General features: G+C 50.3%; 1 protein-coding gene across 3 annotated transcripts in view; it reads left to right on the top strand.

Annotated features, from left to right (window-relative positions):
* Nucleotides 1–12750, top strand: part of AK7 (adenylate kinase 7) — a 63399-nt gene that overhangs the window by 32783 nt on the left and 17866 nt on the right. For all 3 annotated transcript variants that reach the window (XM_062181543.1, XM_062181542.1, XM_062181540.1), the window contains exons 11-12: nucleotides 2842–2970; nucleotides 4375–4498. In XM_062181543.1, the coding sequence (XP_062037527.1) occupies nucleotides 2842–2970; nucleotides 4375–4498 (253 nt within the window). The remainder of the gene's footprint in view (nucleotides 1–2841; nucleotides 2971–4374; nucleotides 4499–12750) is intronic.

Below are 12750 nucleotides of genomic sequence, written 5' to 3'. Positions count from 1 at the left end.
TATGTTAAATTTTTTTAAAATACAAAAAATTTAAAAAGAATGATAACTTAAATAAAAATTATATATATTTATTATGTCTAAAATGTATTGAAATATATCTACATGGATATATATCTACATGGATATATCTACATGGAATGGTTAAATCAAGCTCATTAGCATAAGTACCGCCTCTCACTATGTATCATTAGTGGGGAGGGGTCGGTGGTCTTATCGCCACATTACAGATGAGGAATCTAAGGCTCAGGGAGACGGAGCAGCTCCTTCAAGGTCGCACAGCTGTGAGGGACTAGGGCTAGGAGCGTGCAGGCCTAGTGAGAACAGCGCCCTCTAGCTGCAGGGCATCTACGGGGTAGATGCAGCACCTGCCCAGATCTTGGGAGGCATTCTAAAGAGGAGAGTGGGCTGCCCTGAGAAAGCACTTTGAAAACGCTCAGCCATCATGACAGTGGTCATACTAATCCTAGTTACTGGTGTGCACGGGACGACTCCGAGTGAGCAAGGAGAGAGTGACCATCAAGAATCACGTTCTGCTGAGAAGCATGCCGGTTAAGGAGTGAAAGAGGTGAGGGAGCCTGACGGCAGCTCTGATCCTCACGGTAGCTGGACCTGGAGGTTATCGCAAAGCACACACCAAAGCAACTCCAGAGGTCAGACAAGTGTTACCCTGTGTGAGTCAACGGTACAACCACACACAGAGCAGAGATATGACCAGACACGTCCAAGGGCCGTGTGGTTCCTGATTAGCAAGGCTGGACAAGAACATGATAGGAGAAGTAACTCCAAACTCAACAGCGTACTTCTGTCACTAGGGCGGGGTTAGCCATAGCAGCAGCGAACAAGAAGCACTACCCAGGCCAGTGTAGACAGCGTCGTACCAGCAACACAGACCAGTGTAGACAGCGTCGTACCAGCAGCATTCCAAGAAAGATGCAGTCTGAGGCCCGGACTTGCCTGGATCCAGTTCCTTCGCAAGGCAAAGTCGTCACTGCCGAACACACAGGTGTAGCCACGCCTCCTTGACCTGACGCCGCCAAGCAGTGCACCCGACGCCCCTGGTTCTGATCAGAGCTCATCACCCTCTGTAGGACTCACCTCCCGGTGTCTGTGTGTCCCAAAGGAGTACACGTCCCTGCCACGTGGGCTTGGAGTATTCTGAGTTCAGAGGCAGTCACACCTCTCATTATAAAGAAATGACAAAAACTTGGCACTGTGATTCGTGTCTGGATAAGGTGGCCCCTCCGGGAGCTGCCTGGCCCTCACACCTCGGTGAGTGCTCCGGGGCCATCCAGGGCCCCCCCGCCTCACCATCGAGACTCCAGACTCGCACCGTCTGTTTGCACAGCTCACCTATCCAGAGGGGCCCCTCATTCCGGCAGTCGGCACACAGAGCCACCGTCCCGGGCCTGCTTTCTCACAGCCTTGCTCTCCTGGCTGGTCAGTTAGCAGTGCTGACAATAACAACTCCCATGTGCCCTTGAGGCGGACAAACGCTCCGCAAGTGGAACCTGTGTCGCGTGACTTATTGATTTGTCTTTCAAAAAAAAAAGTTCCATTTCCTGACGGTGTGGCCCAGTTTTTAAAGAAATGAGTGTGATTGCTATTTTGATTTCTGTTAGAAATAAACACGTATACTCAGTGGTTATGAATGCCACGGAACTTCTGTAGTATTCAAGTGAGTTTTTCAGCAGCAGAAAGAGTGTGTGTGTGTGTGTGTGTGTTAGTTGAATGTATTTTTTAAAATCAGAGAATCTTACAGTTGAAACACCCCCACCCCCCGTATCAGCAAGTTCCACATCTGCACATACAATTGTGTGGATGGAAAAGACACAAGTGGAGGACAGGTAGGGTGGGAAGAATCACTATGTTCCTGAAGCGGTGTTGATGAAATGCATGAAGTTGGTATGTAAGCCTTTTGTAAATAAAAGGTTTCTGGGGAAAAAGAAAGTGCACAGGGAAAAAATCGTCCGTACTGAGCATGTGCAGACTTTTTTTAATCATTGTTCCTTAAACAATGTGGAGACAGCCATTTATGTAGCATTTGCATTGTATTAGATGTTCTAAGTAATCTAAAGATGACTTAAATGTACAGAAAGTCTTTTGAAAGTTAGCAGAAAAATGTGTATCATGACAAAAGCTATACATGGATTTTATAAACATTTTGCTCCAAAATAAATGTATCTGTTTAACTCCAGTTTCCACGGGCTTTGGAAAGATGTGTGTGGGTTGTATGCAAATCCTTGGCCCTTTTATATAGGAAGGGACTTGAGTGACTGTGGGTTTGGAATCTTGGGAGGGGGACAGTCCTGGAACCAAGTCCCCCGGATACCAACGGACGACTGTAGCTGTGTAAAAATAACACTTCAAGGCCAAGTTCAGTCTGGAAACAACCTTCAGGCAGTTATGAAGTCTCCTGCACCGTGGACCAGGCATTCTTCTGTTTCCTGGTCGTCATCATGACGGCGGCGGAGCACCTGCGAAACTGGTAGCAGGCTGCGCCCGGGCACGTACTCTTGTGTCCTTCTGAGGTATTCCTGGCACATCTGTGCGTCACGGCAGCCGTGCCCCGTCCGTGCAGACGCTGTGAAAACCTGCCGAGTGAACGCACGCGAACCAGAGTGGGAACTATGTGCCTAGGGAGCTGACGCGTGCAGGACAATGTGGCAGCCACCAGGGTGGCGGGGAGAGGAGGCAGTGGCCCTGGAGTCCTGAGGAAGGGGCCAGAGTCAGCCCCAGGGTCCAGAGGCGTCAAGAAAGGCACACCCATGACACAAGAAGCCCTCGAGCCACAGATTGTTCCGAGCTTGTTGTACAAGAATGTTCCTTGTTCCTCTCTTTCAGCCAATCAAGATCTGCATTCTTGGTCCTCCCGCTGTGGGAAAGTCCAGTATTGCTGAAGGGTTGTCCAAGTACTACAAACTGCATCACATTAAAATAAAGGATGTCATTTCCGAAGCCATAGCGAAGCTGGTAACACTTCTAACTACTTCACTGGGAATTTTTATATTCTAAAAGCGGTTTCCTTAGTCATGTAATAAGCCAGCAACTAATTTTACATGTCGGTCTACAAAGAGATTTGTTACTTTAATTGGATTTTGTTGTTGGCCCAAGTTATGAAAACATGGAGTCCCCCAGGGCTTTCCGCTGCGAGAAGGGAGCATCGTTCATGGCTGCCTTTGAGATGGAGTCTGCTACCAGTTGTTGTCCAGCGGGTACATGGCACTATCTCTGTTGGTCGGAACATTCTTATTTTTACTTATCCATTTTCATTTTATTGGAAAGGCAGAGAGAGAAAGAGAAAGACAGGCAGACAGAGAGACAGGTGGAGAGAGCATCCATCCACTGGTTCACTCTCGAAACGCCTGCAACAGCCAGGGTTAGGTCAAGCCATAGCCAGGGCTCCATCCAGGCCCCCCTTGTGGGTGGGAGGGACCCAGGGACTTGAGTCCTCGCCTGCTGTCTCCCAGAGTGAGTATTAGTAGGAGGCTGAAATCAGTAGTGGAGCCGGGACCTGAACCCAGATGCTCCGACATGGGACGCAGGCGTCCCAAGCAGCAGCTTGACCAATGCGGCAGGTGCTCGTCCCTGGAGTGTTTTTAGGATTTTTATTCTTACTGTATGTTTCTCAGGGTATTATCAGATTTTTAAAATTTATTCACTACTTAAAAAAAAAAGATTTATTTATTTACTTGAAAGTCAGAGTCGCACAGAGAAAGAACAAGAGACAGAGACAGAGAGAGAGAGGGGTCTTCCATCCACTGGTTCACTCCCCAATTGGCTGCAATGGCTGGAGCTGCGCCAATCAGAAGCCAGGAGCCAGCAGCTTCCTCTGAGTCTCCCACACGGGTGCAGAGGCCCAAGAACTTGGGCCATCTTCTGCTTTCCCAGGCTATCCCAGGGAGCTGGGTCAGAAGTGGAGCAGCCAGGACTCAAACCAGTGGCCATATGGGATGCCAGCACTGCAGGCGGGGGCTTTACCCGCTACGCCACAGAGCCAGCCCCAACTTTTAATTTTTTTGTTGAGCATGGGGGATACTGAGGTACATTCCCATGCGTGATTACCCAAAGTCTTGATTTCTATAAAACACGGGGCTCCTTCAAGCAAGCTAGAACCTGGTACCCTAGGAAAGTGCTGACTCTTACGCAGTTCTGAAGTTCACGCAGACACATTTTATGCTCCTAAAAGCAGAGTGAGGCAGACCTGGGGGTCTCCATCCTTGGAGGCTCGGGCATCCTACAGACTGGCTACCAACGGCCGGTGAGGACGTGCCCTCCTTGGGTACCAGGCTTTTTCCAGGACCACTTGCCAGGTGACTTGTGACTAGCAAATCAACGCAGGGCACCATCCAGTGTCGATGTCCCTGTGGCACGTAGGAGGCGATTGTGGCACCTAAAGAAGGAGGAGAAGAAGAAGGTGAGGAGGAGGAGGAGGAGGAGAACGTGGAAGATGCCCAGGAGCTCTTGGACGGCATCAAGGAGAGCATGGAGCAGAACGCGGGTGAGCACGCGCGGCGCGCAGCCGCCCTCCTGTTAACAGGAGCCATCTTCTCTATCTGGTTATGAAAGACTCCCTGTGTGCTACTAAAAATGAGTAACAAATTACAACAACAACAAAGAAAGTTCATTGATGATCTCACCCCACCCCACCCCCCAGGAAGGAGAATCACTGGTACCATTTAGTGACTGTCTGATAGTAAGATGGGAAAGAACTTCTTAAGGAAAAAAAAAAAATGCAAGCAGTCATAGATATTTTATAAGCATCAAACTTCATGAATTAAAAGGCAAAGGACGGGCTAGCATTGTGGGGCAGAGGGTTAAGCGGCCATTTGCATTGCCAGTAGCACATCTCAGAGCACCTGTTCGAATCACAGCTACTGTGCTTCTGATCCAGCTCCCTGCTAATTGTAGCTGCGAAGGCAGCAGAAAATGGCCCAAGTACTTGGACCCCTGCCACCCAGGTGAGAGACCCCGATAAAGCTCCTGGCTCCTGGCTTCTTCAGCCTGGCACACACTTGGCTGTTGGGGGATGAACCAGCAGATGGAAGGTCTCTCTCGCTCTCTCCGTGTGTGTGTGTGTGTGTGTGTGTCTTTCCCTCTTTCTGTCACTCTGCCTTTCAAATAAATAAGTAAATGTTAAAAAGAATAAAAGGCTGTGACAAACAGCTAATATCCTTAATATACAAGACGTTCAGGCAAACCGATGACAATAATTCAATTCTTAACAGAAAAAAAAAAATGGATGAAAAACACAGACCAGCACTTGATGCAGGAAGGAGTACGAGTTCATGGGGAAACCGTCTTAGTCATTTGGCAACTGATTGTAAGCAGGTGGTTTAGCCAATGAACCACAGCAAAGTGCCACGTTAAACTCAAACCCTAGAGTCATCCCTCCCCACCTTTGGGTGCAATTGCAGGCTGGTCCCACGGCAAGTCTTAGACAATAACTGAGAAATCCTCTGTCTATTCATGCTTTAAGGAGTCCATTCCAATCCAATGATCTCAAACTGGGCTTGGGACCGAGATCTTTCTAAGAAAGCTTGCCACTCATCAGGAAAGCACTAAGATCGTTTGTGTATTTGATTGGTTGTTAAAGGCAGAGTGACAGAGATAGATAGATCTGGTTCACTCCCCAAATAGCTGCAATAGCTAGGACTGGGCCAGGCTAAAGCCAGGAACCAGGAACTCCAGCCAGGTCTCCCACGTAGGTGGCAGGGGCTCAAGCCCTTGAGCCATGATCTGCTGCTCCCATGCACATTAGCAGGGAGCTGGATCAGAAGCAGAGTAGCCAGGACTTGAACCAACGCTCCGTTACGGGATGTGGGCATTCCGAGTAGTGGCTTAGCCCACCGTGCCGCGACACCTGCCCCCACTGCATTTTTATACTGGAAGAAGATTGCGATCCTCTACCAAATGGGTTGCATCACCTAGTATCACCTGCAGACCAGTCCCGTGTGCACCCACAGCGTGGACTCGTATCCAGTTCGATTTTCTTCCCCCACCACCCTCTCAACCACGTCTGTTTTCTGTCTTCTTCCTTCTTCTCCCTGCCTCCTCCCCTCTTGCTGGTGGCTATTTCTGACCCTGCAGGGTTGGGCTCGGGCGAGTGGGCATTAGTGGAGAAGCACAGGGGTGTGTGTGACCGAGTCAGAGAGGCTGACAGGGGGTGACAGGTGGCTGCGTGCGGCTCCTTCCTGTGTTGTGCTTCTGTGAGTTCTTCAGATCCTCCCACCGGCGTCCACCCACTGAGCACCTGGGAGCACAGCTCTGACTGCCCTCCGTGGCCGTCCACCCTTGTCCCTTGTCCTTGAGGAGGTCCTCTGCTCAGCGACTCATCTCCACTGTGGTTGGGAGCCTCGTATCCCAGTCCTCGCCTCATGCCATGCCCTGCCGGGGGTCGGTGCCACCTGCGGCAGTGGCTTGAGCGTGTTCCCCAAAGTCCCTGTGCGGGAAGCTTCATCCCCAGTGCTCGGGGTTGGGCGGTGAGACCTTCAGGTGACCAGGCCATGAGAGCTCTGCCCCCAAGGAACAGGCCCCCGCCCTTGTCGTGGGAGCGGCTTAGCCACTGCACGAGTGGGTTCCTAACAACGGGACGAGTTTGGCCCGGTCCTCGGCTCTCCTGTCCCTTTCCCTTCTGCCGTGGAGTGATGCAGCAACAAGGCCCTTACCGAATGCAGGCCTCTCAACCTTGTACTTCCCAGCCCCCTGCATGGTAAGAAGTAAGTCTTTTTCTTTTTTTTTTTTTTTTTTTATTTTTGACAGGCAGAGTGGACAGTGAGAGAGAGACAGAGAGAAAGGTCTTCCTTTTGCCGTTGGTTCACCCTCCAATGGCCGCTGCGGTAGGCGCGCTGCGGCCAGCGCACTGCGCTGATCCGATGGCAGGAGCCAGGTGCTTCTCCTGGTCTCCCATGGGGTGCAGGGCCTAAGCACTTGGGCCATCCTCCACTGCACTCCCTGGCCACAGCAGAGAGCTGGCCTGGAAGAGGGGCAACCGGGACAGGATCGGTGCCCCGACCGGGACTAGAACCCCGTGTGCCAGCGCCGCAAGGCGGAGGATTAGCCTAGTGAGCCGCGGTGCCAGCCAAGAAGTAAGTCTTTTTCTGCATAAATTATGCAGTCTCAGATATTCTGTTCCAACAGCACAAAAGCTTGCAAGAGCACCTGCATTCCTCAGAGAGCCCACGCCTGTCCAGGGCGGTGGGGGGCGGCTTGGTGCCTGGTCCTTGCCTCCTGCCTTGGTGCCTGGTCCTTGCCTCCTGCCTCGCTGACTCCCCTCCTGCACGTCCAGGTCTCTAGTCCCTCCACGCCTTCCCCTGGAACTCAACCCCTTCCCTCTTTTCCCCCTTCCTTCAGGCGGGGCCAATCCAGTTTTCCAGGGTGGAGGACATAGCTTTGTGTGGCAATCGAGTGTGTGTGCGCTGAAGCAGCCAGTTATCTGAGTTTTGTTTTCTGCCCTGCTGTGGGCTGGGCTGTGAGGAATGGAATTTAGAATTCCGGAGGGAAAGGGAGAAACACAGAGCAGCACCCAGGGGCATGACGTTGCCTCTGCTTGCCCACGAGGCATTGAGTCACTCTTCTGGTTTGACAGAGGGGAGCAGAGTGCTGGCTCCCACCTCTGGGGGTGGGAGATGGGAGAGAATAAGGAAAGCCCGCGCAGGATATTCCATGGTGGGGACATGGGCGGGAGGAAACCTGGCCGCACTCTGCTGCGGGGTAGAGGGACAGGATCTTGGGGAGCCCACAGTATACGTGGCCCTGCACGTGGAAACCCCGAGGCTGTGGTGTAAGGCCAGAGATGCGGCGGGAGCCGGGAGCTGTCTGTTAGGCAGGGATGTCTGATCCCGAGGCTGACGTATGGGGCTGCTCTTCACAACGACCCTACGGGCTAGTGTCACAGGATGTGTGCAGCACCTGCTGAGCGCCTGCATTGCCCAGGGAGGGGACCGCCCAGGACAGATGGGCTGGGAGCAGTCAGTGAGTCCCATGGCCAGGAAGGGCCCGTCCCTGGCTGAAGACCCCCTTCCCCCAGAGGCCAAACCTGTTAGGTAGCCTCCGATTTGCCAGAGGGGCCCCGGGAGGGCGCAGAAGCAGTGGTCCTTGGGGAAAGACAAAGCCTTCAGAACAGCAGGGGTCCCTTGCCTCTCGCCCTCCCCACTCAGCCCCCTTACCCGCCCCCTGCTTCCTACAAGGTTGGACCACTTCATCCGGTCCCCTCACTCTTAGGAAGATTCCAGTTTCCTCCTATCCTCATTTACCAGAACCTCGAACATGGACCTTGATCATGTTTGAACAAAACAGGACCTTTGAACCCACGGCACAGACGTGACACAGACATTCCAGCGCGAGGACCTGGAGATTAGCTCCCTTTCCCTCACATGACCCCTTTTGTTATCAGACGACGGCAATGGCGCTGGCAACACAGGTTTCTCATTCCGCCAGCGGGGCTCCCCCGGGGCCTGCTTGTAATTCTCCGCCAGTGGCCTTTGACAGACAGCTGCCATCAGGACTGCATTGTTTACAGCTCCTGTATGCCCACTTTGTACATTTCAAAACCATCAATAGTGTTAGAAAGATAGACTTAAAATCAGGGCGATGTTTTATTAACTTTAAAAAAGCTTTGTTTGTTTAATTTCATTTTATTGAAAAAGCAGGGAGACAGAGAGATAGAGAGCTTCCATCTCCTGGCTCATTCCGCAAGTGCCCACAACAGTCAGAGCGGGGCCAGGCAGAAGCCAGGAGCCCAGAACTCAATCAGCGTCTCCTGTGAGGGTGGCAGGGACTCGGGTACCTGCCCATCGTCTGTTGCCTCCCAGGGTGCAACAGGAAGCTGGAACCAAGCACTGCATTGAAGGATGTGCGAGTCCCGAGTGGCAACTTAACCCCTGAGCCAAATGTCTGCCCCCAGAGAGACATTTTGAAAGCTATCCAGGAAGGGGCTACAGCAGTGAGGTTCCTATAAGGAAATTAAAAATAGAACTACCATGCGGCCCAGAACCTCTTTTGGGTATATACCCGAAGGGGACTAATCTACCCCCTCATAAAGATATCTGCACTACCATGTAAATTGCAGCATTATTCATAATAACCAAGACACGGAAACAATCTAGTGTTCATTGTTGTTGAATGGATAAAGAATATGTGACTATATATATATGTATATGTATGTATGTATATGTATATGTATGTCTATATCTATATCTATATCCATATCTATATCTATATGTAATGGAGAGCAGGTTAAGCTGCTGCCTGAAGCGCCGGCATCCCATATGGGCACCAGTTCAAGTCCCGGCTGCTCCAGCTGATGCAGCTCCCTGCTAATGCACCTGAAACAGCAGTAGAAGATGGCCCAATGGATTGGATCCCTGCCACCCACGTGGGAGACCCAGAAGAAGCTCCTGGCTCCTGGCTTTGGTCTGGCCCAACCCTGGCCATTGTGGTCATTTGGGGAGTAGACCAATGGACAGAAGACTTCTCTCTCTCTGCCTCTGTCTCTCCCTCTTTATAATTGCACCTTTTAAATAAATAATCTTTTACATAAAGGAAGACAAAACAGGGGGAAATATAAAAAATAAAAAAACTAAAGAAAATCCTGTTTAAAAAGTAAATAAATAAAATAAAATAAAACGTAAAGACTATGTGATCCACAACGAAGCCATTTGCCACATGAGGGGACTGGAAGACATTACAGTAGGTGAGCTAAGCCAGGCACAGAAGGAAAACTGCTGTAGGAGCTCATGGGTGAGTGGGGTATACACACATACGTCAGATACGCAGAGATAGAGAATAAAACAGTGATTACTGTGGGGGAGGCCACGATAGAGGGTCAGGAATCTAGAGCCTAAAGGACAGAAATAGCATTTGTGTAGGATAAACACGTTTAGATTTGAAGTGACTGCAATTGCGCGCTGTTAGGGATGTTTGTTAAGTAAGATTTTAGCTGCTCTGGTGAGAAAAGTAACTGAGACGCAGGCACGTTCATCCGCTTCCCCGTGGTGGCATTCAGTCTCTCTGCACCTTCCATAGCATCATCTTATGAACCTCTAATACAGACAACCAAGTGTACTTTAAAAAAGATTTATTTATTTATCTGAAAGTCAGGGCTACAGAGACAGAGGGAAAGACAGAGAGAGAGAGAGAGGGAGAGAGAGAGAGGTCTTCCATCCGCTGGTTCACTCTCCAGATAGCCACAACAGCAAGGCCTGAGCCAAGCTAAAGCCAGGAGCTTCACCCGGGTCTCCCACGTGGGTGCAGCGGCCCAAGCACTTGAACCATCTTCCCCTGCTTTTCCTGCTCCTGTATGGCCTGCTGGCACTGCAGACGGCAGCCTAAGCTACCAGGCCACAGCGCTGGGCCCGTCTCCTTCCTTCTACCACTCAGTGTCACATAGATCACAAGCAGCAGTGAATTCAGAAAACAATTGCGTCTTTCAGAAATTTAAATATGACCAAGTCCAAAACAAAATGATCCAAGGTCATTTGAACGTACTGAAATTTCTTCAAGGGATTTTTACTTTGTTTTCCACAAAGGTTCACGATGGTCACGGAGCTAAAGCCGTGGGACATGCTGCCGTTGCAAGCCGAGTTTTATTGAAGCAGTCTCTTCCAAAGCTCTCCTTGTTCGGGTCAGGGCACACGGGCAGAACTCCAGCCAGGCACCCCCCCTGAACGTCCCTTGGTTTATTTCAGGCCTGAGATTTGCCATGAGTTTCTGTTTGAGTCAGAACAAGAGTGTCCGGAAAGCAAGAAACAGAGCAGTCTGTTTGGGGATTGTGGCACACTTCAGAGGCACAGCTGGAGCACCGAGGGCCAAGCCCACGCGCCTTCTCCAGAGCACTGTGGCCCACTAAGCAGAATCTGGTGACCTTTGGCCCATGTTGACCTCTGGGGCAGCTGACTGCCCCTTTCTGCTTTATTTTTTTAAAGTAAACCTTGGGGCTGACGTTTCGACATAGCAGATAAGGCCACGGCCTGTGACAGTGACATCCCACATGCACACCAGTTCGAGTCCCGGCTGCTCCACTTCTGATCCAGCCCCCTGCTAACACACCTGGGAAAGCAGCAAAAGACTGTCTAAGTGCCTGGGCCCCTGCACCCAGTGGGAGACCCGAAAGAATCCCCTGGTTCCTGGCTTTGGTCTGGCCTAGCCCTGGCCATTGTGGCCATTTGGGGAGTGAGCCAGTGGATGGACGATCTTTCTGTGCCTCTCCTTCTCTCTCTGTCACTCTGCATTTCAAATAAATAAATCCTTTTAAGAGTTCTCCTTTCTCCATATCCTCACGAGCAGTTGTTACTCTTGTGTTTTGATAATATCCATCCTAAACAGAGGGGAGATGATACCTCCTGATGGTTTCGATTTGCATTTCTCTGATGGCTAGTGGTTTGGAGCATTTTGTTCTTATATTTGTTGGCCATTTGTGTTTCTTCTCTTCAGAAATGTCTGTTCAGGGCCTTTGCCCATTTCTTAACCGGACTGTTTGTTGTTGTGGTTCAGTTTCTGTTACATTCTGGATATAAATCCTTTGTCAGAGAACAGCTTGGAAATATTTTCTCCCATTTTTGGGTGACTCTCCACTCGATTTGAATGTTTCCTTTACTGTGCAGAAACTTTGATATCATCCCATTTATCTAGTTTTGCTTTTGTTGGCTGTACCTTTGGGGCCTCATCCAAAAAAATCACTGTCTACAACTTTAAGAGTTTCTCCTGTGTTTTCTTCTAGCAATTTCATAGTTTTAGGTCTTTATTTTTATTTTTTTATTTATTTGACAGAGTTAGACAGTAAGAGAGAGAGAGACAGAGAGAAAGGTCTTCCTTCCGTTGGTTCACCTCCCACATGGCCGCTACGACTGGAGCTACGCCTATCCGAAGCCAGGAGCCAGGTGCTTCTCCTGGTCTCCCATGCAGGTGCAGGGCCTAAGCACTTGGGCCATCCTCCACTGCCTTCCCAGGCCACAGCAGAGAGCTGGACTAGAAGAGGAGCAGCTGGGACTAGAACCCGGCTCCCATATGGGATGCCAGCGCCGCAGGTGGAGGATTAACCAAGTGAGCCACAGCGCCGGCCCCCACATTTAGGTCTTTATGTTGATATGTATATCCAGTTTTCCAACATCATATATTGAAAGGACTATCTTTTCCCTCATGTATGTTCTTTACATCTTTGGCAAAAATCAGTTGCCTCTGTGTGTATGAATTAATTTCTGGGTATCTATTCCGTTCTGTTGATCTATGTGTTGGTTTTTATTCCGGCACCATGTTGTTTTAATTAAATAGCTTTGTAGCATGCTTTGAAACAATGTATTGTGATGCCTCCAGCTTAAATTCAGCAGATATTTACAGAGCATTTATTTTTAACCAGTCATGTGCCAGATGCATAGATGAAGAGAATCTCACTTAACTCTCACAAGAGAAGCACTCACCGCCATATATGAGAGCATAGAGGCGTAACACTGGGCACTTGGCGCAGGTTAAGATGCTGCAGGGTGCGCCCATGTCGCTCATCAGAGTGCCTGCGTTCCAGTCCCAGCTTCCCGCTGCTGCACACCGTGGGAGGCAGCAGGTGATGCTTCACATCCTTGGGTCCCTGGCACCTGTGTGGGAGACCTGGATGGAATTCCAGGCTCCCAGCTTCGGCCTGCCAGCCTCAGCTGCTGGGGAGGGAACCAGCAGATGAAAGATATTCTCTGTGTCTATCTTTCTGTCTTTGCCTTTCAAATAAATGAAGGTAAGCAGGGGCCAATGCTGTGGCATAGCGGA

Source organism: Lepus europaeus, chromosome 22 (genome assembly GCF_033115175.1).
Source record: "Lepus europaeus isolate LE1 chromosome 22, mLepTim1.pri, whole genome shotgun sequence".
Lineage (NCBI taxonomy): Eukaryota > Metazoa > Chordata > Mammalia > Lagomorpha > Leporidae > Lepus > Lepus europaeus.
This window is presented reverse-complemented; position numbering and strand designations above follow the sequence as displayed.